Source organism: Drosophila hydei, unplaced genomic scaffold (assembly GCF_003285905.1).
Source record: "Drosophila hydei strain 15085-1641.00,03,60 unplaced genomic scaffold, DhydRS2 tig00000063-arrow-pilon, whole genome shotgun sequence".
NCBI classification, from domain to species: Eukaryota; Metazoa; Arthropoda; class Insecta; order Diptera; family Drosophilidae; genus Drosophila; species Drosophila hydei.
Window position 1 is genome coordinate 8,962,201 of NW_022045657.1, and position 25,171 is coordinate 8,987,371.

Here is a 25,171-nt window from a genome sequence, read left to right on the forward strand (position 1 = left end):
ATTTAGTTCCGTTTTTGGCCAAATTTGTTCCTTTCATAGCTTTCTACTGCAAGTACATACAAATATTATGACTATCCAATTTATAGAGTCTAGAAATTAAGTTCCTTTTAATCTAAATCTATATATACGTATAATCAAATAGTATTTTCTATTCAATGTCAAAATTTAGTGTTTTTTGTTGTTTTTTTTTTTTAACTTTCAACTCAAGGCCAAATTTTAAGAAGGTATATATAGTTCAGAGATTACGATTGCATTTAAAGTTATATGCATTTATATTGATATAAACCAAAGTGAAACAGCGTAGTAGCTATAAAGCATTTCTTAAGCATAAGCGAGCAACTTTTAGTTTTAAGTACCAAAAATACAGCCAATACTAGAGTCTATGAGTCTATATGAATGATGTGCGATATAAGCAAATGTTTTTAAATAGAAATTCTAAAATGTAAGAGGTATACCTAATAATATAAAAAATGAAAAAAAGCTAAATACGAGGCGCTGAATATTATATACCCTGTCGGACATTTTTTATTGATTAAATATCTCCTATGAGTCGTGAACGATCTTGGATCTTAATGTAAATTTAAGTTAATGGACAAATAGTTTTTATACAAAAATCGTAAAATATTTTAAGTGCAATGATTTGTGTATTTTATTGAGTCTGGTTAAGATATATGTAAAGATATGACAAATATTTTCCTAAAAACAACAGCTTGGTTCTCGTCAGATCGTTCCTATATATGATATATTTATGATATAGGAAAGCGATCTAGCCGATTTTTCACTATGTGCTGCTTGCAATAATTCGAAATATGATCTGCACCAAAGTTTCAAAGACTGGTAGGCATTGAAACGATGTGTTGATCATGAATATATACGTACATATACATACATACTTACATATAGACGGTCGCTCCCATTAACGTGTTGTCCATGCCCAGAGACCAAATTAAAACAACCCATGCGGGCTTTAGTGCAAAAAAGTACATGCATCTATTAAATATTAAAATTACTTAATTAGTTCCAAAAATAAAGCAAAAAAAACTATAATTCAAAATGTTTTGCTAGCCTTTGTTATCATTTACTTGATGTGGTGGGGCAAGGCATGAAGCAGGGCGACTCTACAATACCCTGTTAAGTTGATGCTGACTATGACACTGACTTTATAGAACAATTTTCATACTTAGTTATTCGATCTTTTTGGCACACCTTAATAGGTGTGGCCAAATTTATTTTAAATGCAACGAAATTCCGCCAAATTAAACAGAAAAATAAAAATTCCTATGTATCATATATATATATATTTTTTTTAATATGTTTGTTTTACCCTGCATCTTCTTTGTATATGATAATATTTCTATTAAATGCCAATGGTAAGCATGAAACCAATATACCCATTAACATTGTGAAATGAGTACCATACACATTCATATATATGCACGTAAATTTACTCACACACGCATGCTTATACAAATAAACTGAAGGGAGATAGAAATAGAGCAACCGACACCTTGCATCACAAACACAAACGCAGATGCGCAAAAACAAGCCGAGCGAATTACATGAATAAACAGCTGTTAAAGTGCGCAGATAATGAGTTTATTACAAGTGTTATCTAAATTATTACTTATACTAATCCCAAATCAAAACATAATTTTAATTAATTTATTTGTTAGTTTATATATAAACAGGCATACATAGATGTTTATATTTAAATTAATACTTGCTCATGTTTCTGTCTGAGTATTTGTCTCGTGTATGGAGACAAACTTTTTATGGAGCGTTGAGAACAGCGGCGTAATATTAAGTTTAGTATCAATTGGGCGCTTGATACGTGAAGATTGTATTTGTCTACAAATAAAAATATTTAGACTCGGTATACATATTTGCAGATCAGTTAAAAAGTAAATACGTAAATTTCAAAATGGCTCAGGATAATCTTACGGCAGTCTTACATGGAATTAACGATTTGCGATTGGTATGCAAAGTTTTAAAAGATATAATGAAAATCTAAAATAATTCATTTCATGTTCAGGAGCAACGTCCGATACCGGAAATCTCTGATGAGGGTATGTCAGTAAAATTATCAACAACTATCGATTGCACACATAAACGAACTGTCGATAAATCGATATTAATTTAAAATAATTTTATCCAGAGGTTTTGGTGGCCATGGATAGCGTAGGAATTTGTGGATCAGATGTGCATTATTTGACTAAAGGTCGCATCGGCCACTTTGTGGTGACCAAGCCCATGGTAATTGGCCACGAAAGTGCAGGTGTGGTCGCCAAAGTGGGTAGCAAAGTTAAGCATCTGACTGTTGGCGATCGGATTGCCATTGAGCCAGGCGTGCCTTGCTACAAATGCGATCACTGCAAGCAGGGCAGCTACAATCTGTGTCCCGATATGGCATTCTGTGCCACGCCTCCCTACGATGGCAACCTGACCCGCTTCTATAAGCACGCAGCGGACTTTTGCTTCAAGCTACCCGATCATGTCACCATGGAGGAAGCAGCTTTGTTAGAGCCGTTGTCCGTGGGTGTACATGCGTGCCGCCGTGCTGGCGTGGGCTTAGGTTCCAAGGTGCTTATCCTTGGTGCTGGTCCCATCGGATTGGTTACGTTACTGGTAAATAAATGTCCAATTGTCTTATCAACTTAATAATATTGTTTTCTGATAGGTCGCTCAATCTTTAGGCGCCACGGAGATTTTGATTACGGATCTAGTTCAACAGCGTCTAGATGTTGCTAGAGAGTTGGGCGCTACACATACGCTGCTTCTAAATAAAGATAATACTGCGGAAGAAGTCGCGGATCGTGTGCGTCAATTAATGAGCAGTGAACCTGATAAGGCAATTGATTGCTGTGGAGCGGAGAGCACCACACGACTGGCGATCTTCGTAAGAGCAACCTGATATCTACTCACATATATTTGTGATGTAACTACGATTTTATCTTTTTACTTCAGGCCACACGATCGGGAGGTGTTGTTGTCATCGTAGGCATGGGTCCGCCCGAAATGAAGCTGCCTCTGTTCAACGCCTTAGCTCGAGAGGTAGACATTCGCGGTGTCTTCCGTTACTGCAATGAGTGAGTTAAAGCTAGGAACACATTTATTTAAATTTATGGATTAACAGATTTTCTATCGTAGCTATTCGGCCGCCTTGGCCCTGGTGGCCTCTGGTAGAGTGAATGTCAAGCGCCTTGTCACCCACCATTTCGATATAACTGAGACACAGAAAGCATTCGAAACTGCTCGGGATGGCTTAGGTGGTGCCATCAAAGTTATGATACACGTACAGGCTAGAAATACTAATAATCCAGTTTCATTTTAGCTTGCTTTCAAATATTACTGTTTAATTCAAAAAAACATTATTTCGACAATCAGCATTAATAATCTAAAAAATTTTTTTATCTTATTTGTATTTTGGTCCAAAATCCATATATATTAAACTGATCCACCAGTTATAACTGAGATGGAGAGCTGTCGACTACTGCGGAATATATTAAGCAGATTACCCAGAAAGCTTCATGATTATGGCCCATTCTCTACAATGATTCGATACTTGCACGAAACGAAAATGGACCTCGATCAATTGATCAAGGTACGCATGCGCAAACAATTGCTTTCCGAGGGCATTAAAACAAGTGATCAGAGTCAAATAGACGTAATCAATGATCCCATTAAGCAGCCAGTTATCGTGGAGATAGTTCCCAAACAAGATCTAGCTATAGAACAGCAAAAAAATATCAAAGGCAGTTACATCGTAACATTCAGAAAGTCACACGTGAGCGCCAACAAAGAAGCCGTTAAAATAAGCGGATTTATTTCAGTTACTAAGAATCCCTGAGTTGAAGCGACTGTGAAAAGTCTGCAGATTATCTGTTCGCTGTAATAGCTACAAAGGCGTACAAATCCTAATTTGTGTGCAGATATTCTTTACTAAGATTTAACTAATTGAATAATAGCAATAATATTTGCCATTGATTTTCGGTATCAATTTTTTCTTACGTAAAATTTTGAAATTTAAGGTATAATAAGAAAAGTTATTTATATTATATAACTTTTCTATTAAAATGTTGGCTTACATCGCGATATATACATATTTTGGGGCTACCACTGGCGCCAACTACAAAGTGTAGTTTGTGTCTCTTGCCTTGATACTTGGAACGCTCCTTCATATCGTAGTTTACTTATATTTTTTTATTAAACCTTCAAAGTCCCTTTGAATGCTGGAAATCACAACTAGAGATTTGGTATGATAATTTATAAATAAATAAAAGCAAAAAAAATCATAATCAGGCATGAATTTCTTTTAATGCTCGAACATTTATGTTAATTGTAAATGTCAATTTAATTGTTAATGCTTAGCTCATTGAGCTGCACTAAGCCAAATGGCTTTAAGTTGCTCTAATTATAGATATGACAGATAGATGGCGCTGTCTCATTGATGTAGTGGATTCCCTGACAACTCTAGCGGTTGATTCCCTGGCAAGTTGCCAGTGGTGGAGTGGTACCCTGGTGACGCTGAAGAATTCTAACCGATACGGCACTCGAGCAGGAAATTAAATTTAAGATAATGAAAGCCTGTTCAAAGTTAATTTGTTAATTAGATATAACTGATTGAATTACTTACATATCACATATTAAAATATAAAAATATTCCAATAGTCTTTTCACTCTGGCAATTAACATGAAAAATTTTACACATTTTGTAATGTTATATGCGTGTGTAGTACGTATATACATACTTAATCAAAAGCATGCCCGCACACATCAATAAAAACCTTGCTAATTCTAAGCAAATTTCTGATAAGCCCAGTGAGCTCTTATAGAAAACAAATTTAGCACTAGATTCGATTCAGCGTTCAAGCCGTGCGGACTTCTCCTAAACACATTATAATTGAAATTTTACAAAAACTATTAAAAATGGCAAAGGATAACCTTACGGCTGTTTTATACGGCATAGAGGACATGCGATTGGTACGACAGACTGAAAATGCAGAACAAAACTAAATTGTATCATTAAACTTTCTAATTCCGCAAACAGGAACAACGTCCAATACCGAATATTTCCCCTGAAGGTGAAATTCCTAACTAAAAGTATATCAATTAAAATAAAAATTTACTGTTACATGAATCTTCTTCACAGAGGTTTTGATCGCAATGGATAGCGTCGGAATTTGTGGATCAGATGTGCATTATTTGACTAAAGGTCGCATCGGTCACTTTGTGGTAACCAAGCCCATGGTAATTGGCCACGAAAGTGCAGGTGTGGTCGCCAAAGTGGGTAGCAAGGTAAAGCATCTGGCTGTAGGAGATCGAGTTGCCATTGAACCAGGCGTGCCTTGCTACAAGTGCGATCACTGCAAGCAGGGCAGCTACAATCTGTGTCTCGATATGGTATTCTGCGCTACGCCGCCTTACGATGGCAACCTGACCCGCTTCTATAAGCACGCAGCGGACTTTTGCTTCAAGCTACCCGATCATGTCACCATGGAGGAGGGTGCTTTACTGGAACCTCTATCCGTGGGCGTACATGCCTGCAAACGTGCAGGAGTCAGCTTGGGATCTAGGGTGCTTATTCTAGGTGCAGGTCCTATTGGATTGGTTACGCTACTAGTGAGTGGCTTTCGACAGCTATTCATTTTCAGTTCACGTCATTTTGATTGCTTAAGGTTGCTCAATCTATGGGCGCTACGGAGATTTTAATAACTGACCTGGTGCAACAGCGTCTGGACATTGCTAAGGAACTGGGTGCCACCCATACACTGTTGCTGAAGCGTGATGAGACGGCTGAGCAGGTCGCGGCCCGCGTGCATCAGACCATGAGTGGGGACCCCGATATGTCGATTGACTGCTGTGGAGCGGAGAGCACCACACGACTGGCGATCTTCGTAAGAGCAACCTGATATCTACTCACATATATTTGTGATGTAACTACGATTTTATCTTTTTACTTCAGGCCACACGATCGGGAGGTGTTGTTGTCATCGTAGGCATGGGTCCGCCCGAAATGAAGCTGCCTCTGTTCAACGCCTTAGCTCGAGAGGTAGACATTCGCGGTGTCTTCCGTTACTGCAATGAGTGAGTTAAAGCTAGGAACACATTTATTTAAATTTGCGAGCTAACAAATTCTCTATCATCGTAGCTATTCGGCCGCCTTGGCCCTGGTGGCCTCTGGTAGAGTGAATGTCAAGCGCCTTATCACCCACCATTTCGATATAACTGAGACACAGAAAGCATTCGAAACTGCTCGGGATGGCTTAGGTGGTGCCATCAAAGTTATGATACATGTACAAAAGAGGAATACCAACAATCCTGTAAAATGTTAGTTTGTAGATTGTAGTAAGCCATGAGCTTAAATTCCGAAAGCATGTCATATGTGGCGTTAACAGAAACAATAAATTTATTTGCTTGGTACAAAATTATTCGTTTGTTTTTTTTTTTCCAAATTGCTTGTATTTATATGAGCCAAGTTTCGGTCGTCTAAATTTGGACTCAAGCAACAAAAAACGGATAAAATGTCCAATATGCTATATTGGCGGTTGGCTCAACCTCTTTACACCTACTTATCCGTTAGGTTTGTTTGCTACCGTCCATTGGCTCCAATGATCCGATACTTGCATAAAGATAAAACTGGTCCTGATAGCGAATTCAAAAAACGACTGCGACAACGATTGCATAAGGCGATTGAAGCAAAAGTCGATAATCTTAAGGAAAAGCAGAGGGCATCAACATCCGGAACCCCAGCAGACTCTGCTAGCGCATCTAAAAAAGATGTTAAAAAAGTTAACCCACCACCTAGTATTAAAGTGATCGATAACAGTAAAAATCTCTATGGCATTGAGTACCCATCCCAAATGTATAAAGACTCTCAACCCCCACCTGAAACCAGTCCTGCGACTTTAAAAAAATCTAATGAAAAGGATGTCGGGTTGAACACGGACAAACCGACATTCGAAAGCCGTGCGAAAGCCTTTGTTGAATCTTCTATAATTAAGGAACAAGAATCTAAAGGAACACCTGATAAAAGCCGAAACGATGAAAACAAAAAAAATAGCCAAAAGAATAATCCTAACAATTCTGCGAGCACTTCAACATCAGTTGACTGGACAAAGATCTCCCCAAATCAAGATCCATTAAAGGAAAAAATTATCAAGCAAAACAAAACTGATTTAAAAAAATTAACCGCGGCTACGAAAAGATTGGAGTCTCAAAAGGAATTTAAGAGGAAAGACAACAAAACTCTCATTGAGTCGAAACCCCAAACTCCACGGGATGGATTGTTCAAACACAATGCTGATCCATATAAGACCAAGTTGCATGAGAAGAGCTATGAAAAGCCACCAACTGCCCAAAGTATGAAGTCTGGGTATGGGCCCATCTCGAAAAGCAAACCTATTGTAAATAGAATAGAACAATTATCTCAAGCAGAAGCGGAAGCGGAAGCAAAAGCAGCGATAGCGAATATGAAAATGAAAACAGAAGCGAAAGCGGGAATGAAAGCTGAACAGGTAGCAAAAGCAAAGTCCGAAGTCAAAGCAGAAGTGAAAGCAGAATCGAAAGCACAAGCGGCAGCGAAAGTGCAAGCAAAAGCGGATCCAGCTAAAGGGGAAACTATCTCCCAAGCAAACGTGAGCACTTCAAATGAAACAAAAAGCGGGAAAAGGCAAACTAATAACAGTGCAGGAGTAGCTCAGGATCCGAAAAATGCTTCTAGTAATATCAAAATCACTGATCGGAGGAATACCGCAGTTGAATCGGGGTCTGTAGAAACAGGGTCACAGAACAAAAAAGTGAATACCAAAGGTACATCTGAATCTGAATCTGAACAATCTGATATTATTTGTGACGCCGAAGGCAATAAAATGTTTGTCGGAGGTTCCGTAAATAAGTTGTCCAGAGGTGGGAATGAGTCTTCAAAGAACAAGCAGAAGCGGCTCAGTTTTAAGACACTGCAGTTTAAGACCAAAAATTATCTTGTGGAAAATAGATATTCTAAGAAGAAAGCTATATCTCCTAAAGTTGAAAAAAGCCTTTTCACAAGTAAGCCGACTCAAAGCCATATGGGGATGAAATTAAAAACATCAATCAAATACGAAATGGACGCAAAAAGGAACACTAAGAGCTTGAATAAAGATAAGGACGATTTATCCAAATGGAAGGACTTTCAGAGCGGACTAAGCAACCTGGATGTATCAACAAAATCCGAGAAAAAAATTATGTCTCCTAAGGTTGAGAAAAACCTTTTCACGAATAAACCTACTCAAAGCCAGCTAAAGATAAAAGCAAGTCCAGAAATTAATTCTGAAAGGGATCGAAAAGGAGGCTTGAATAAAAATAAGGATGGCTTATCCAAATCGAAGGTCTCTCAGAGCGGGCTAAGCAATATGGGCGTATCAACAAAATCTGAGAAGGAAATTACGTCTCCTAAGGTTGAGAAAAGCCTTTTCACGAATAAACCAACTCAAAGCCAGTTGGAGACGAAAGTAAATCCAGAAATTAAATCTGAAAGGGATCCAAAAGGGAGCCTGAATAAAGATAAGGATGACTTATCCAAATCGAAGGTCTGTCATAGGGGGCTAAGCAATATGGGCGTATCAACAAAATCTGAGAAGGAAATTATGTCTCCTAAGGTTGAGAAAAACCTTTTCACGAATAAACCTACTCAAAGCCAGTTGGAGACGAAAGTAAATCCAGAAATTAAATCAGAAAGGGATCTAAAAGAGAGCCTGAATAAAGTTAATGATGACTTATCCAAGTCGAACGTCTTTCAGAGCGGGCTTAGCAACACGAACTTGTCAGTCAAATCTGAGAGAGGGACTACATCTTCTAAAGTTAAGAAAAACATTTTTGTGAGCAAACCTACTCAAAGCCAGATTGAGACGAAATTGAAAACGGCGATCGGTAAAATCAAATCTGAAATGGACACAAATGATTCCAAGGGAGCATCATGCGACAAGACCAAAGCCACAAATTCGAAGACACAGCAAAATAAAGTTGGTTCCACCTCCAACATTGAGAAATGGTTATCAAGAGCTAGAGAATTAAAGGCTCACCAGCAACAACAATTTTCGAAGAAAAAAAGTCCAGTAGATATAATTAGAAAAGCCTTCAACGCAAAATATCCTCCTATTTCACCAGCCAAAGGTACTAAGAGCACTGACACAAAAGGCTCTAAGAGCAATACACCACCACCCGTCAAGGATTCACTTGAGTCGCTTGATCCGATGATATCGTCTCCCACTTTGGGGAATAAAATCTGTGATAATACTGTCAAGCCTGGAGAAATTCATTTAGTCGCATCGGGCAATATAGTTATAAATACGGCCCAGACTCAATTAAACCCTCTTCTTACTCCAGATAGTATCAACGCAGATTTAAATAAAAAAGACTCTAGCTTAAATAAGCCAGGTACAAATGATAGAAAGCCAAAAACTTCGCAAGTTGTAAAGCCAAAATTCGGATTCACAGTGCCGCTGAATTTGGAAGCTGCTGATGAAATCCCAAATAACAAAAACAACCCCGTTGAATCACTTCTTCAAAACGAGCTCAAGAACCCGCTGATATCAAAGGAAAACAATTTCAAAGAAAATCAAATTACAATAGCCGAAATCATCAAAAAACTTAGTCAAACATCTAAAAGAAAAGCAGATAGTATTCGAAGTTTAAATGAAAGTAGGAAGTCAAGAGAACAGCTCGAGCCCGTCAAAGGAAATCCCACTAAAACGTCTCCGACGGGAACAACAAACGACAAGTTCTCCAAAAAGCCAGTAAGTGAAAAAACATCCGATCAAATTTTATCCAGATCGATAACAAGTGATACAATTGTTAGTAAAATAGCAAGTGAATCTACTGATCTTGACCAAAGTGATTTCTCTACACCGTCCCAGTCGTTTGGCAATTCTGCTGAGGGAGAAACTGTAGCGTCTTATGGAAAAACACTGTGTTTTGCTTCTGAAGAGTGCCAGATTTCTAAGATCACAGCGAGTGCAGATATAGCCGATGTAGGAAACTGTGTAAGCGTCAATGATATTTTAGACGAGAGTAAGACTTTCGAATTTAAAAATATACCAATTAAGACAAATAGATTGTCAGATTATCATCTAGCGCCTGGCCAGCTACACAATTCTGAGTCAGAAGACGGAGATCGCACTGCACATATGTTAAGTGTTCAGGAGTCAAGAGAATTGAGCAGTTTAAGTCTCGAGGGCAATGCAGACCTCGATCGCTGGGGAAAACATGAAGCATTGATGAATGTCCCACCGAGAACAAAAGATGATACTGCAGAAAAGATGGCTGAGCTGAAAGACGAGGAAACTCAAAGTCAACCAGAGAAATGTTCAATGTTATATTCAAAAGCGAAAGACGAAGCAAGACGAAGAGTGACGGTCTTACAATATCTATGCCAGCTGTTCAAAGGTAAACGAAATGGCAACAACGATTCTGGTCTTAGAAATATCACAACTTCGGCGGTTCACAGTCGCAACAAAGATGTGGACGATTATCGTGCAAGCAACCAGATATACAAGAAATTCTTATCCAAGCCTAAAAAAACATTTAAAAATGATACTTTCGTTTCGCCAAATGTGAGGAAGCATGGTATGGGCTCTCAGATCTTGCGTGGGCAGCGAAAAAAAGTTGAAAAGCCATCCACTAATAAAGGGAACGATTCAAATCGTACCAAAAAGGCCACCGTACATATTAGTTCAGATACTAATCGGAAGCTGCCCACAAAACCAAGCCCCGAACAAGTTATAAAGAGCCATGAAAAAATAGAATTACCAAAGAACTTGGATAATTTAGCTGATACTGCAAACATTCCTGACGACTCTCCAATAAAATCAGAAGAGGAAAGTCCGACAGTAAAAATGAATACAAAGAAGGGAATTAGTGATATTCAAATTCAAGGTGGATCCAAATATGTCTTAAGAAAATTGAAAGCTAGCAGGGGCATGAGAAAAGACGGGGAAAGAGATGAGCCAAAAGAAATAAAATAAAAAAAAAAAAAAATATATATATATATATATATATATATATATATATATATGGGAGAACCTATAGATTGTAGGCCTTAAGCAGCGCTATCAACTGCTCGTCATTAAATAGCGATAAGCCTATGAACTCTACCAAGCACACCTATTTATTGGGCATTCAATGTCATATCGAGGTGAATGACAGCAGCTTTATATAGATTACCATAAGCTATAAATATATATATATATGTATACTTGACTATATATATATATATTTGTTCTCGTTGATAAGACAGACGTCATAAATACACGCAATGTCGTTTAGGTTATTTGTAAGTCAGCAAATTGCTGACTGCATATTTTCCACAAAGAATTCTTTTCCAGAGCTTCAAAGAAGGGACAATATTGATTAACATGCGACTGCCACAAGAGAAATCTATAGAATTAACAATAGAAACAAAAGAAAGAGTCAAGCCTCAATATATATTTCACTTTCACTTTTTTCATAGCTTAAGAATTCAATTAATTTTACTTCGGAATCAATTTATCAGTAATTAATTGTCATAAATAAAATAAGTATATAAAATAAAAAATGTCTTAATATTTCAGGCAAAGACCCAATACGTCATCTAGCATTACAACATATTTTATATGCTGATTTTTCTAAATAGGTTAATTGGGAAATCGTATATTTCATAATTTTACAGTTAGAGAATCACAATTTAGAGTTACTGTTACATTACGCCCATTGGATGAGGGATATTTGACGCAATGTTTGACATAACTAGATCGTCGTAGCTCGTCGTCCTGATCAAGAATATATATGTATATAAGAGTATTAATGAAATGTTAAGCATATGATCTACATAGTCTATTGATCATTTGTCAGTATTATTTGGAAGTGAACTTAAATTTAAAGAATTTAAGAAAATTTGTAGCCGGAATCCAAAATAAAACATAAAAAAATCTTATAAAATATACAAAAAACTAAATGCAAAATTTGGAAGCTCTAGTTTTTAAGCTGTACGAGATATAATTTAATAACTGCATTTCGATTATGTTTTTAATTGATAACAAACAAACGGAAGCCGTGGATCTGCCACGCCTCCTTCTGTCTTCTGTTGCATTTAAACAAAACTTGAAAAATGGGTAATCATTTTCAATGGGTTCAGCGTATAATAAATACCAAGAAGACATTAAGACAGGCTCGAAAAAATTGTCAATGTTTATGCGCTCTGTTGCAAGCAGCATTCCTCAAACGTTTGGCAATGGACTGATCAGAAAGATCGTAACGGGCATACTGACAACGATGCTCGTAAATAAATCTTCAATGGCGCACAACTTTCGATTGGGTGATTAGTGACCGTTGATCTTATAAGAGAAAACAAAACAGGGGAAGGATAACTTTGCGGCTGTTCTATGCGGTATTAACGACATGCGTTTGTTACGACAAATGGGAAAGCCAGCATAAATAAAATTTCGAACTATTAAACTCCTTTCTTCCACACACAGGAGCAACATCCACTACCGGATACCTCCCCAGAAGGTAAAGTTCCTTAATAAAAATATATCAATTAAAAACAAAATTCAGATATCTTCTTCACAGAGGTTTTCGTGGCTATGGATTGCGTTGGAATTTGTGGATCAGATGTGCACTATTTAACTAAAGGTCGCATCGGCTACTTTGTGATGACCAAGCCCATGGTGGTAAATAAAGATAATACTGCGGAAGAAGTCACGGATCGTGTGCGTCAATTAATGAGCACTGAGCCTGATAAGGCAATTGATTGCTGCGGAGCGGAGAGCACCACACGACTGGCGATCTTCGTAAGAGCAACCTGATATCTACTCACATATATTTGTGATGTAACTACGATTTTATCTTTTTACTTCAAGCCACACGATCGGGGGGTGTTGTTGTCATCGTGGGCATGGGTCCGCCCGAAATGAAGCTGCCTCTGTTCAACGCCTTAGCTCGAGAGGTAGACATTCGCGGTGTCTTCCGTTACTGCAATGAGTGAGTTAAAGCTAGGAATACATTTATTTAAATTTATGGATTAACAAATTTTCTATCGTAGCTATTCGGCCGCCTTGGCCCTGGTGGCCTCTGGTAGAGTGAATGTCAAGCGCCTTGTCACCCACCATTTCGATATAACTGAGACACAGAAAGCATTCGAAACTGCTCGGGATGGCTTAGGTGGTGCCATCAAAGTTATGATACATGTACAAAAGAGGAATACCAACAATCCTGTAAAATGTTAGTTTGTAGATTGTAGTAAGCCATGAGCTTAAATTCCGAAAGCATGTCATATGTGGCGTTAACAGAAACAATAAATTTATTAGCTTGGTACAAAATTATCCGTTTGTTTTTATAGTTTCCAAATTGTTTGTATTTATATGAGCTAAGTTTCGAACATTAAAATTTGGAGTCAAGCTACCAAAAACAGACAAAAGGTCCAATATGCTGCCTTGGCAGCTACCTCGCCCTCTTTACGCTATGTTTGGATGTTGCCGTCCATTGGCTCTGATGGCCCGATACCGTAATGAAGGTAAAACTGGCACCGACTGTGAGTTGAAGAAACGAGGACGAAAACGAGATCAATTGGTTAAGACTGAAGAAAACGTTGATAATGTTACGGAAAAGCAAAATGCTACCACTTTCAAACCCACACCAGAGTCCAATTTACGGCCTTTAAATCAAAACCAAGATATGAATGTCAAGTTATACTCAGGTGTTCACACATTGGGAGTAGGGGCGAAAGCCTTTGTTGCTATGGCCGTTATTAAGAAAAAGGAATCTAGTCGAAGATTATCTAAGCCTGAAATGCAAAGCACATGTGATGCGGCTAAAAGTGATCGAATATTTGAAACGAAAGCGGAATCCGAACTTGCAAAAAATCCAATAGTGCTCGAGGCAGAACGCACGACTTTTGATCAAAGTGAGAGCCTTAGGAAACAAAGCAATACCAACACAGAAGTAGGTAGAAGAGATAGCAAAATAATTGTCTGGAAGGGTAGCGCAGACCAAGAGGGATCGGAACAATCTAGGACCAAAATCACCAAAGAAAAATGCGGATTTGAGAATTTCACTGAAATTTTGAGAACCATAGTCCATCACGCACGTAAGCAATCCAAAACAATCTCCCACCCGGAAAGCATTAAAGTATCTATGAAAGGCAGATCAAATAGTTTTATTTATAAAGCTAGAGATTATTCCCTGAACTACAATTCGGGTATCAAAGTTGACGAATGGTTAATAAAGGCCAAGAAATTGCAGAACATACGTTCAGCCAGGAGGGCAAAAAGAGAAAAGGCTGAGCTTTTAGAAAAACAACGTTCACAGTCAAAAAGCTTATTTCGTTCACCCAAACCCAAAGGCGATGAACTCCACAACAGCAGATGATAAGGATTCGTCTTTACCCAGTTCCGATTTTAATCAAAATATACTTTTAGTCAAGATAGTATCAACATAGTTTTAATCAACTGACATCATGAAAGCCCGTTTTCAAGGTGAAAGATTGTCACAAACAAGAACTATCTTTTTTTTTTAAGTTTTTAAAGCGCGTATTCAGAATAAATAATTTTTATTAAAGATTAATTTTTATTTTGGAATACACTTTTAGCACACCAATGGATTGTTTAATTGATTAAATAAATTAAATAAAGATTATAATTATAAATATATTTGTATTAGTCGATGCTGATGTGGAAATCAAGGCATTTCTCTATTTTCTTGTTTATTTCTTTTGTTTATTACGTGTGCATGAAATTTCCGGACAGCAATACATCCAAATGTTTGTTCGGACTTAACTAATCCCACACGACGACGAATCTAATATACACTTATGAAAATATTGAAACATTTATCATAAATAGAATGTAGTTAAATTCTAGTCTTGTATGTCAATGCCTAGCAGTAAGACGATAAACTAGTAAGTTTCCTGTTAGAAGTACCCGCCAGGCGATACCCTGCACAATATCTTATCTTTATGTACAATATTTTTGTCTAAAGCTTGTAATACAACATAAAAAATAGAAAAGGAAATACTAAGACTCAACTTTACTTTAACGGACTTAAATGCAATTTTTTATCCATAAAATATTTATCAGTTTAGAAAAAGTCACATAGAACTGAACTTAAATGGAAAGAATTAGTCGAAATTTGCAGCCGATACCTAAAACAAAATAAAAATAAAAATTGTGTTAAATATACAGAAAACTAAATATAAAATTTGGAAACTAGGTTTTAAGCCGTACGAGATATAATTTAATAACTGAATTTGGAACATGTTTTTAATCGATAACAATGTAACGGTTATCGATTACTCAGCTTGTCGTCCATCTCAGAAATATATATACTTTATGGGGTCTGCCACGCCTCATTCTGCCTGTTACATAGATTTACACAAAACCCTCATACCCCAAGCTCAGCTATAACTATATCTCTGGTCGGTGGTTCGAATGTAATTTATAATTAGAAATGTATTCATAAGTTGCTCATAGTTGAGTATTTGAAAGGCAATAGATGTGGCAGGCTAGGTAACGATTGTCATAATTGTCATCTTAAGTGTTTAGGAGTGCTTTAGAAGTCATTGTTTGTTTGAGTACAGTCTGGGCCAGACCTCAAAATTTTTAGTAAAAAGCCATTTTTTTTTATTTATAGCCCGGTATTAACATGTTTACGCGGACTATTGTAAGCTGCAATCCCCAAGGACTAGCGAAGTCATGCAGCTCTTGTATGCAGCCAGTTATCACGTTCAGCAATTCCTTGTTTTGTAATGGACTCATACAAAGGCTTGACAACTCCCAAATTTCCTCGCGGACAGTATCTACTGATCAAACTGATGAATCTGTTATTAGTAAGTGGGGTCAATTGATTTTACGGGAAGCTTTAATTTCATCTGCACACACGTACACACACACGCAGATAGTAACAACTCAAATGGGAAAGCCACTGGTCAAAGACATGACAGTAAGGTTGCCGCGAAAAGCAAGACTCTCCCACGTAAATACAGGGTGTCTTGTCAGCGCTTTTATGCAGATGATTTTAGACGTCGGGATTTGGGATCAATTTCACAGAGGCGAAAGGAACTGATTGTTCGACAGAGCGACGAAATGCTGAACGAACTGGAGAGCCTGAGAGTTAGTTGTGAAAGTTTGGTTCAACAGCATCCGAATGCTAAGTTGGTCGAGCTCGAAGATTTAAATAGTGAGGCAAGAGCTATTGTTGAGATATGTAAACAACTGAAACAGCAAGATGGCGAAAGAAATGTGTCTGACTTAAAACAATCGAGCGCTGAATATCCGTGGCAAACTAAATTTTCAGTAGATTCACAAGATAGGGTCAAGCAATATAAACAGAAAAGGCAACACATTTGGAAAAAGCAATGTAAAGCGTCGGCAAAATCAAAGTCAATTCAGATAAAAAACGTAGCTGCTAGTGGAGATCAGCAGCTTGAACAGAGAGTTAAGGAGGTGGCCCAGTATGAAGATTCCGATCATTCTACCAAACAGCAAGCACAAACGAATAAGCAAATCGATACGGACATACGCGACATTTTTAATCACCTGCAGAAAGTTAGGATCGAAAAAGAGCATTTCATAAAGCAATGTGAGGTATTGTCAAGGCTCCAAGAGTTGAAGCAACAGTGCAGAAAATTAGCTTACATGGTAAGGATCAAACCCAAGGTGGCTACCTCTAGCACAGATCCAGAGATGCTTCGTCATCAGTGCAGAGAGATGTCACGTAAGGCAAATAGTGGAAAAGACGGTGAGGATGGAGACGATGATAAATGCCAGGAACTGGCTTTGAAAAAAAAGTGCGCCGAACTTGCAAAGGGGAAAGGGAAAGAAAAATGCGAGGAAGAGGACGAGGATAAGTCCAAAGAGGCGAAGACAGAAAAAGGTAAGAAAAATGGGGACAAGTCCAAAAAAGCGGAGAAAGAAAAAGGCAAGAAAGAGGATGCCAAAGGCAAAGATAAGAAAGAAAACGGAAAGGAAGAAAAATCCGAAGAAGAAAAATGCAAGGAAAGGGAAAAGGAAGAAGAGAAAGCCCTAAAAGAACAATGCAAAAAAATGGCTAAGGAAAAACACGATAAGATGTGCAAAGAATATGAAATCAGGGAAGAGTGTGCTAAGCTGTTTGCAGAAGAAAAAGCGAGGAAGAAAAAGGAAGCGAATCAAAAAAAAAGCAAAGAATTTGAGCAAAGGTTGGAGTGCGAAAACGAAGCAAGGAAAGAAAGAGAAAAGCAAAGGAAAGAGGAGGAAAGGAAATGCGAGGAGCTAGCCCATAAAAGAGAGTGTGCTAGACTAGCTGCGGAACAAAAAAAGAAGGAAGAAATGGAGGAACTGGAAAGAAAATGCAAAGAGAGGCAAGAAAAAAAAGAGTGCGGAAAGTCTGATAAAAAGCCAAAAGACGAGAAAGATGTCAAGGGTAAAGATGCCACAAAGGGTAAGGATGCCAAGAAGGTGAAAGACAACAAGGAAAAAGATACCAAAAAAGATAAGGGAAAAGTCAAAGAACAGAAAGCAAAAGCTGATAACAAAAACAAACAAAACAAGCTGATGGCCACATTTGAAGAACTCAAAGAACATTGTAGAAATTTGGCAAAAATAGCGAAAGCTAATTGCAAGAAGGGTGCACCCTGTAAAACGGAGCATATTGAAAAAGAATGCATGGCAGAAGGCCAAAAAGAACTGTGCGCTGCTAAACTGAAAAAAGAGGACAAAAAGGGACAGGAAAAAAAAGCAGATAAGGGAGGCGACAAAAAAGACAAGGGCGCGTCGAAAGCGGGCAAAACTGATGGCAAACCTCAGAAAACTGATGGTAAAAAAACACCTGAGCAAAAAGCAATTGAAGAGAGGGAAGCGAAACTCAAAAGATGCAGAGAGATATTCGAAAAAGACAGATGCGAAGCAGAAAAGAAAAAGCAGGAAGAATGCGCTAAATTAGAAAAAGAGGGCACTACGTCATGTGAAGACAAAGGCGCTACGGAAGGTAAAGATGAAGGCGAAAAATTCGATGAAGAATGTGCTAAATTATTTAAAAAAAAAGAGGAAGAACGCGCTAAATTGGCTCAAGAAAAAGAATGCGCTAGATTGGCTCAAGAAGAAGAATGCGCTAGATTGGCTCAAGAAGAAGAATGCGCTAGATTGGCTCAAGAAGAATGCGCTAGATTGGCTCAAGAAGAAGAATGCGCTAGATTTGCTCAAGAAGAAGAATGCGCTAGATTTGCTCAAGAAGAAGAATGCGCTAAATTGGCTCCAGAAGAAGAATGCGCTAGATTAGCTGAAGAAGAAGCAAAGAAATGCGCTAAAAAGGCTCAAGAAGAAGAATGCGCTAGATTGGCTCAAGAAGAAGCGTGCGCTAGATTAGCAAAAAAAGAAGAGGAGGAATGCGCTAAAAAGGCTCAAGAAGAAGCATGCGCTAGATTAGCTAAAGAAGAAGAATGCGCTAAAAAGGCTAAAGAAGAAGCAGAGAAATGCGCTAAAAAGGCTGAAGAAGAAGAATGCGCTAGATTGGCTCAAGAAGAAGAATGCGCTAAGCTGGCAGAAAAAGAGAAGGCAGAAAAGGAAGAGAAAGCCCTGCTTGAGAAATGTAAAGAATTGGAACTACAAGAACAGTGCGCTAAATTCGCTGCAGAGCAGAATGAAAAAAAGCTCATGAAGCAATGCAAAGCACAAGGCGACAATGAAGCAAAGAAATGTAGCAGTGCTAAGAGCCGAGCCGATCGTAAAGCAGATGGCATAAAACTGAGAGAAGAATGCAAGAGAATAGCCTCCAAAAAAAATGACTCCTGAAGTGTGCAAACTTTTGGACTTGTGTTAGCAGATTCCGTTTTGTATGCAGATTATAGCGAACATTTCCTAAACAACCCCAAATGCCATTGTTCAAGCCGCATAAAATTTCAGAAGAAACCTTGAAAATGTGTTATAGACCCACAAGAGAAGCTAATACTGGTGAAATATGTAGGCAATTTTATTCAAAATTGAAATGGAAAAAATCAATCCTAACAGCTCCACTCCTTGCCACGCTTTAATATCAGATTCATGTATTTAACTGATTTGGACCAAAACTTTCAAATACATGAGTTGTAGTTTAAATTGAAAATGTAATTCTCGCTTTATTTGTAGGGCAGACGAAATGGACTCGTGACAAAAAAAGCAACCATCGATACTATCGATTGTAGGATTACTGATTTGCTTATCGATGTTAAAGTGTGATAATGAATCTTCAAATCCAAAATTAAAATTTTCGCTTGTAATTCAATGCAGCTAGTGGGAAATTATTGGATAATAAAATTGCTGAGTGAACCTGGAGGTCATTGTACGATCTCATTGTTGAAGTAGCAATCGATTGAAATGCGGCATAGTAATATGCCCGCTTACAACAGCTCGTTGATTGCATTCTAATTAAAAAAAGACGGTACATATGTTTGTATGGAGGGTAAATATATTTTCAAAAGTTAACATCGGTTCATTACTTGCGGTAGTTCACATCTCATGCTACAAGTTTCCACGTTTAATAACCGAGGCACGAACCATACTTGCTATCAATTTGATCCGTTATCCGATACCGCCCCATTTAATTATATATTAATAAAATATAATTTAACAATCTTTTATTTTTTTTGTATAAATCAATAAATGTGTGGAAACCACTGGCCAAATTAGAATTTGAAGCAACGCCAGCGAGAAGTTTAATATAAATCTCTCACAATGCTAGCGCTACCAATTGAAAATTGCTGTTAGCAATTGGCATTAATTTTAAAACTACATACAAAGCATTAACTTGCAGATGCAACAGCTCTCTTATACTTTGCACAAGTAAGAATTAATATGCAATGCTATGTAACAATACAATTATCAGTAATTAAAACTTAATTGTATGTTTTATACCAGCAAGACTCAATGTTTGTTATACAGTACTAAATGCTTGTGAAGACAATTGCAACGTATTTACACACTAAAGGATCTGCTGACCAGTAAAAGCTACTCGCGATTTACACTACATCTTAGTCCACTTTTAAAACTAAACAAATTTTGAATGCTAGTCAACAGACAGATCCAGCTTATCCAACTCACAGTTTATTGGCAGTGAGTGTTAGAGGTGGCTTAGGTGGTTCAGAAGCACCAGTTATTGATTTATGATCAGCACGCTCCTGTTCTGACAACCAGGCCATCTGCAAGAAATTATATGTATAATTTTTTTGGTTACATGAGAAAGTGTTTGTCACTCACTTTTTGTTTATGTTGCTGTGCAGCATCACTACATCTATCTAGAACCATTTTTTCTGTTAGCACACCGTCCTCGGAGGCGTATACAGCAGCTTGCCAAGCGACACCTAATTTAGATATCTCACGACCCGACATACCTTCACACATCTCTGCCATTTTAACACATGTCTTGCCATAATCAAATGTGTCTAGCTTAAATCGCCTGGAAATTGAGGGTTATCAAATAATTGTACCGGTCTGAATATATATGTTGTACTTACTTTGCTCCCGATGCTGCTGGTTGTAGGACATATTTATCAAAGTAGAGGCGCAGTAACCGCTCTCGTTCTTCAAGACCTGGCAATATAAACTCTACCATCTCATCCAGGCGATCGTTAATTGCATAATCAAACTGTTCCGGTGTATTGGAGGCCAGTACAAGCATAAATTTCGGATTCTGCTCGGATGTTCTATACAAGAAAGCATTCAATGCAGCGCGTAAATCTTCGGAAATTTTTTCCGACGAGCGTTTGCGCAGAAAAGCATCAGCTTCATCAACAAACAGTAAAAGCCCACGCCTTGAGGTATTCGACCAGTCAAATACCTTATGTATGGCTGTGACACCTTCTTTACCCATGGGCGCCACATCACCGCCAGTCATTATAGCAAAATCCATGCCAGAATGTTCGGCTAACTTTTTGGCAAACATTGTTTTGCCAGTTCCAGGCGGTCCGTGCATCAACACATTGCGATAGAGACCGCGATTGATGCGCGTGTTTTTCGTGGCAATTGCAATGTCACGCAAACGTTCTTCCAGTTTAGGATTTAGCACAACGCCTTGCAGGGCATCAGTAGGCTTCGAGCGCAACCGTTTAATATAGTTCAACGGATGTTTAAGTGCATCTAGAAATGCAAAACGTGATGTTTCACCTACAAGCGTTGGTTTGCCAATGCGTGCTTCAATGTAACGTGATATCACGCCAGTTGCACCCTTGGCACTGTACACTCCCAAGGCTAGCAACGACAATCCGCCAGCGGCAGTCAAGACCTTATCCCAGTCGGTCAACATCGCCTCAGCACCAGCACCAATTACTGAGCCAGCGGTTCTAATAATTAGTAGAAATTATGCAAAATGCCCAATTTCATATATGTTTACTAAAAACTTACTTTATTCCCTCCAGCACGGTGGTACGGTGTTCTTGTGCTTTCAGGCGAATCTTCTCCAGATTGATATCGCGATTCTCGCGATCTACACGAGCCTTAGCTCGCAGCTCATGCTCAAGCAACTTTAGGCGATTTTTTTCCTTCATTTCAATTTCATGTTCAATGGTCTGACGCCTCATTGCTTCCTGACGCTGCACACTCTCCTCCTGTTTGCGTAGATTCTCCTCCTGAACACGCTGTTGCTGCACCAACTGATCTTCATAACGCTTGCGCGACAATTGATCTTGATATTGTGCACGTTGTTGCTGCTGCTTAGTTTCTTCGATTAGCGTCTTGCGTCGCTCCTCGTGATCAATGCGTTTCTGTTCCACTTTTGCCTGTTCAATATGCGCTTCATATTCTTTTACTTTGGTGGTATACTCCTGCTGTCGTGTGCTCTCTTGCATCTTGGACAATTCCAGAGCTTCCCGCGCATGTCCTGAAATGTGTCATGTAATAGTAAATATGCATACACACGCACATAGCTACTTTATTCAACATTGTACCATCGGTTATGCAATGTGCGCAACCGATGATGAAATTTTTTAATGTATGCTTCGTTAACGCTTACTTGAACGCTCGAGTGTCTTGGCCGCATCTGCGGCTCGCTCCAGAGCCGAGGAATCAAACCGATAAGCTTCCATGGCCTTACGTTCGGCCTTCGTAAGTTGTGTGTCGTTACCACGTTCGCCGGCAGTTTGACCCTCAGGTTTGTCAGGTCCATCTACTCCACCACTAAACTCCGTCGGCTGTTGACGATTTCTACCCAATAACCATGACATGTTGCTATGTTATTCGTGTTGACAATGTTGACACCCACTCAAAACGTAATTTTGTCACAATAAATTCACGAAATATACTAAAAATAAATTGTACGAGTTTTTTTCAAACCCACATTCGACAACGTGATTTTAGTAGTGATGTAAGAAACACATCGATATAAAATTTTACTGATAGTTTCTTGATGTATCGATGAGCCGTGATCAATAGTTAAACAGGGTGAACAGCTTCTGAAAATAATACATAACTTTATAAATAATTCATATGCAACAAATCAAAAACTCATTTATTATTATTTATTTCAAAGATTTATAATTTTGTTCTTTTGTTATTCAGAGGTTACTTGACTTTTCGTGATTGTTCATTCAATTATTTTAAGAATAATCGTTTTCTAACAATTTATATCTATAGGGAGTAAATGGTTACTTTGAGCTATGTTGGGATAGTGTAATCGTTTTGATAGTCGCCGTTACTTAGTTGCGAAATGGAAAATATAACACATCACTATTGCAATACCTGTTGTCCACAAACATTTTGCAGTTTAAAATTTTTTTGAATTATCTTCAAATTTTAAATTAAGCAGAAAACCATGTTTGAGCGTAACCAAAAAACTATATTTGTGTTGGACCACACACGCTATTTCAGTATTTCTAGTGAGCAATATATATCAATGGACTATTTAAAAGGTAAACCGGTGCCCGAGTCTACAGCAAGCGGCAATAGCATAGTTGGAACTCAGCTAAGCAAAAGCTTATGGACATGTGCTGTCGAGTCATCCATAGAGTACTGTCGCATTGTTTGGGATCTATTTCCTGGTAAAAAACATGTGCGATTTATTGTCTCTGATACGGCGGCACATATAGTCAATACCTGGAGTCCGAGCACTCAAAATATGTCGCATGTCTCTAACGCTATGATGATGGTAAGCGTCCCTTCGCGCAGTATTCCTCAATCATCCGACTATTCGGTCATACATGGATTACGAGCTGCCATCGAGGCATTAGCCGAGCCAACTGATGAACAGCTCCAGGCGGCTCATTTCGGCTGCAAACAAATTGCCAATGAGGGTCGAGTCATCTGCATCACTTCGGCGCGGGATAATACCAGCATGAAGAGTAAGTCAAATCATCTGGACATTTATTGAAAGAATTGCATTTACCCGATTGCTTTTCCATAGGCTTGGAAGACATATTCAATACTGTACTCCTACAACAAAACGCATTGGTTGCACCACCTGCCAAGAAGGGCTTGCAGATAGATCATTGCCATCTAGTCATACTAAATATTGTTCCATTGGGAGTGGAATCCTTAGTGACTAATCGAAGTCTGCTCGAAATATCTCCGTTTCTTAATGTTGAAATACACACAGTTAATGCACCAGACATTTCGGATAAGCTTTTGCATTTAATAATGGGTCACTACGATTTAGCCAGCACCACAGTGACTAACATACCTATGAAAGAGGAACAAAATGCCAATTCCAGCGCAAATTATGACGTTGAAATATTGCACGAACGTGCCGCCCATACAAAAGTTTGTGGGCCGGATTTTAATTTTACTACCAGTATTAAGCCAGGTACTGCCTACGAAACAGTAACGCTTAAATGGTGCACTCCGCGTGGCTGTGGCTCTGCCGATCTGCAACCGTGTGTGGGCCAATATAATGTTACGCCCGTAGACGTCACTTCACGTCCCAGCTCTTGTTTGATCAACTTTCTATTGAATGGCCGTTCTGTACTGCTGGAGGTGCCCCGGAAGACAGGCACTAAGACAACCAGTCACATGCTTTCTGCACGAGGCGGCGAAATCTTTGTGCACTCCCTATCTATAGCACGCTCCGCAATGGACGAGGCGCCCTCAATCATCGATGGTCCCGGTGGACGGGTCTCCGACTACCGCATACCAGAAATGGGTCAACTGCTTAAAATGTCGCGCTTGGTGCCACTAAAGGCCAAGCCCAAGGGCAAACTCGCTCAAGGAGAACATCTATGGAGGCGGCTACCGCGATACTTTCCCAGAACTGCAAATGTTACTATTCTGTTCAATTTGCAACGACAGCTTAGCTGGCTGCCACACTTTCTGCATTTGATAGTTAAGGAGGATATGGACAAACAGGACGAGGTACGCTGCCAACAGCAAATCCATGAGCTATACAAAAGCGCATCCCGCGGCGACCTGCTACCCTTTAGCAATTCAAATAACGCACGGTACGCAATAGCCAACTTTCTAACTAAAAAGTTTGAAGTATTGAAATTAAAATATTCATAAGAATTATAAATCTATGTTACGCACCCTTGCAGCCTAAAGGTAAGCAAGACCAAGGACCAGTATAGACTATTCTATAGAGAACTGGAACAACTAATTCAGCTTAATGCACATACGCCGCATCACAAGAATCTGCTGGAAAGTCTTCAAAGTCTGCGTGCGGCCTACGGAGATGCTGCGAACAAATCGGAGCCAAGTTCTGCCCATTTGCGCTCGTATACCGAATCGCCATTGTCACCCGAACGCCTTGAGCCGACCAATAGTATGAGTAGTTCTTCCAGCAGTATATTAAAAGCTAGCAAGCGACGCATGTCCAGCTGTGGACAACGGTATGTTCTGACTTGAGATTTGTGTTGTTTTTCAAATGAAAACTTGTTTCATATCTTGCAGATCGTTGCTTGACATAATTAGTTCAGCCGAACGGAGTCAATCGAACAAACGCTTGGATTTTTCAGGACGGCTTTGCACGCCCTTGGGCCAGACGGCAAAATTATATCCTGATTTTGGGAATAAGGAAAAAGATATTCTAACTACTGGCATTGTTTCATCAAATTTAAAAGACGAATCAATCCGTAGCTAGCTGTATCGGTAGAATAGACTTGGCAACTATAAGTAGGCAGATTGAAATTTTGATTGATCATATCTCGAGCGATAATAACAATTAACATTCATAGTGTTTTCCAGAAAGAATGTTTCTAGCCTAAGCACTCTGTTAATTTTACGTAGGAATA

General features: G+C 38.7%; 6 protein-coding genes across 11 annotated transcripts; 5 read left to right on the forward strand and 1 right to left on the reverse strand.

The window, feature by feature from the left end:
* The first annotated feature begins 1,031 nt into the window (after positions 1-1,031).
* On the forward strand, positions 1,032-19,087 carry LOC111602991 (axoneme-associated protein mst101(1)-like). Of its 3 annotated transcripts, XM_030222916.1 has the most exons (3): positions 15,558-15,835; positions 15,904-18,131; positions 18,297-19,087. In XM_030222916.1, the coding sequence occupies exons 1-3, from the start codon at positions 15,652-15,654 to the stop codon at positions 18,774-18,776; spliced, it is 2,892 nt and encodes a 963-aa protein (XP_030078776.1). In that variant the 5' UTR covers positions 15,558-15,651; the 3' UTR covers positions 18,777-19,087. The 3 variants fall into 3 exon arrangements, with proteins under 3 accessions (XP_030078777.1, XP_030078776.1, XP_030078775.1); XM_030222917.1 differs by lacking the exon at positions 15,558-15,835 and adding an exon at positions 1,032-1,045 and having other exon boundaries at positions 17,708-19,087; XM_030222915.1 differs by having other exon boundaries at positions 15,904-19,087.
* LOC111603006 (sorbitol dehydrogenase-like) lies at positions 1,806-3,665 on the forward strand. The gene is made up of 6 exons (XM_023320411.2): positions 1,806-1,975; positions 2,033-2,066; positions 2,156-2,625; positions 2,678-2,896; positions 2,965-3,086; positions 3,148-3,665. Exons 1-6 carry the CDS (start codon positions 1,922-1,924, stop codon positions 3,329-3,331), a joined length of 1,083 nt encoding a protein of 360 aa, XP_023176179.2. The 5' UTR covers positions 1,806-1,921; the 3' UTR covers positions 3,332-3,665.
* On the forward strand, positions 4,836-11,013 carry LOC111603007 (sorbitol dehydrogenase-like). Of its 4 annotated transcripts, XM_030222914.1 has the most exons (7): positions 4,836-4,980; positions 5,048-5,081; positions 5,150-5,619; positions 5,676-5,894; positions 5,963-6,084; positions 6,149-9,773; positions 9,836-10,866. In XM_030222914.1, the coding sequence occupies exons 1-6, from the start codon at positions 4,927-4,929 to the stop codon at positions 6,330-6,332; spliced, it is 1,083 nt and encodes a 360-aa protein (XP_030078774.1). In that variant the 5' UTR covers positions 4,836-4,926; the 3' UTR covers positions 6,333-9,773; positions 9,836-10,866. The 4 variants fall into 4 exon arrangements, with proteins under 4 accessions (XP_030078774.1, XP_023176176.2, XP_023176177.2 ...); XM_023320408.2 differs by lacking the exons at positions 4,836-4,980; positions 5,048-5,081; positions 5,150-5,619; positions 5,676-5,894; positions 5,963-6,084 and having other exon boundaries at positions 6,423-10,019; positions 10,091-10,866; XM_023320409.2 differs by lacking the exons at positions 4,836-4,980; positions 5,048-5,081; positions 5,150-5,619; positions 5,676-5,894; positions 5,963-6,084 and having other exon boundaries at positions 6,423-10,017; positions 10,083-10,866.
* On the forward strand, positions 12,878-13,917 carry LOC115482805 (sorbitol dehydrogenase-like). The gene is made up of 2 exons (XM_030222918.1): positions 12,878-12,993; positions 13,055-13,917. Exons 1-2 carry the CDS (start codon positions 12,908-12,910, stop codon positions 13,236-13,238), a joined length of 270 nt encoding a protein of 89 aa, XP_030078778.1. The 5' UTR covers positions 12,878-12,907; the 3' UTR covers positions 13,239-13,917.
* LOC111602993 (ATPase family AAA domain-containing protein 3A homolog) lies at positions 18,811-22,330 on the reverse strand. Its single transcript, XM_023320390.2, has 5 exons — positions 21,967-22,330; positions 21,360-21,834; positions 20,474-21,298; positions 20,217-20,415; positions 18,811-20,158 (listed from the first exon to the last, which is right to left on the reverse strand). The coding sequence occupies exons 1-5, from the start codon at positions 22,175-22,177 to the stop codon at positions 20,057-20,059; spliced, it is 1,812 nt and encodes a 603-aa protein (XP_023176158.1). The 5' UTR covers positions 22,178-22,330; the 3' UTR covers positions 18,811-20,056.
* A 256-nt stretch (positions 22,331-22,586) lies between these two features.
* Positions 22,587-25,043, forward strand: LOC111602992 (protein asunder). Its single transcript, XM_023320389.2, has 4 exons — positions 22,587-23,290; positions 23,353-24,382; positions 24,476-24,769; positions 24,831-25,043. Exons 1-4 carry the CDS (start codon positions 22,765-22,767, stop codon positions 25,018-25,020), a joined length of 2,040 nt encoding a protein of 679 aa, XP_023176157.2. The 5' UTR covers positions 22,587-22,764; the 3' UTR covers positions 25,021-25,043.
* The last annotated feature ends 128 nt before the right edge of the window (positions 25,044-25,171 follow it).

What these genes read in the sequence shown, in the direction of transcription:
- LOC111603006 (XM_023320411.2), top strand. Translation starts at nt 1,922, where the DNA reads ATGGCTCAGGATAATCTTACGGCAGTCTTACATGGAATTAACGATTTG. An exon ending in ACCGGAAATCTCTGATGAGG is followed by an intron (nt 2,067 to 2,155) that starts GTATGTCAGTAA and finishes AATTTTATCCAG; the next exon opens with AGGTTTTGGTGGCCATGGAT. An exon ending in GTCTTCCGTTACTGCAATGA is followed by an intron (nt 3,087 to 3,147) that starts GTGAGTTAAAGC and finishes TTTCTATCGTAG; the next exon opens with CTATTCGGCCGCCTTGGCCC.
- LOC111603007 (XM_023320408.2), top strand. Translation starts at nt 6,522, where the DNA reads ATGTCCAATATGCTATATTGGCGGTTGGCTCAACCTCTTTACACCTAC. An exon ending in TAGCCGATGTAGGAAACTGT is followed by an intron (nt 10,020 to 10,090) that starts GTAAGCGTCAAT and finishes TAAGACAAATAG; the next exon opens with ATTGTCAGATTATCATCTAG.
- LOC115482805 (XM_030222918.1), top strand. Translation starts at nt 12,908, where the DNA reads ATGGGTCCGCCCGAAATGAAGCTGCCTCTGTTCAACGCCTTAGCTCGA. An exon ending in GTCTTCCGTTACTGCAATGA is followed by an intron (nt 12,994 to 13,054) that starts GTGAGTTAAAGC and finishes TTTCTATCGTAG; the next exon opens with CTATTCGGCCGCCTTGGCCC.
- LOC111602991 (XM_030222915.1), top strand. Translation starts at nt 15,652, where the DNA reads ATGTTTACGCGGACTATTGTAAGCTGCAATCCCCAAGGACTAGCGAAG. An exon ending in AACTGATGAATCTGTTATTA is followed by an intron (nt 15,836 to 15,903) that starts GTAAGTGGGGTC and finishes ACACACACGCAG; the next exon opens with ATAGTAACAACTCAAATGGG.
- LOC111602993 (XM_023320390.2), bottom strand. Translation starts at nt 22,177, where the DNA reads ATGTCATGGTTATTGGGTAGAAATCGTCAACAGCCGACGGAGTTTAGT. An exon ending in ACCGTGCTGGAGGGAATAAA is followed by an intron (nt 21,299 to 21,359) that starts GTAAGTTTTTAG and finishes ACTAATTATTAG; the next exon opens with AACCGCTGGCTCAGTAATTG. An exon ending in CACAGCAACATAAACAAAAA is followed by an intron (nt 20,159 to 20,216) that starts GTGAGTGACAAA and finishes AATTTCTTGCAG; the next exon opens with ATGGCCTGGTTGTCAGAACA.
- LOC111602992 (XM_023320389.2), top strand. Translation starts at nt 22,765, where the DNA reads ATGTTTGAGCGTAACCAAAAAACTATATTTGTGTTGGACCACACACGC. An exon ending in AGCAATTCAAATAACGCACG is followed by an intron (nt 24,383 to 24,475) that starts GTACGCAATAGC and finishes GCACCCTTGCAG; the next exon opens with CCTAAAGGTAAGCAAGACCA. An exon ending in ATGTCCAGCTGTGGACAACG is followed by an intron (nt 24,770 to 24,830) that starts GTATGTTCTGAC and finishes CATATCTTGCAG; the next exon opens with ATCGTTGCTTGACATAATTA.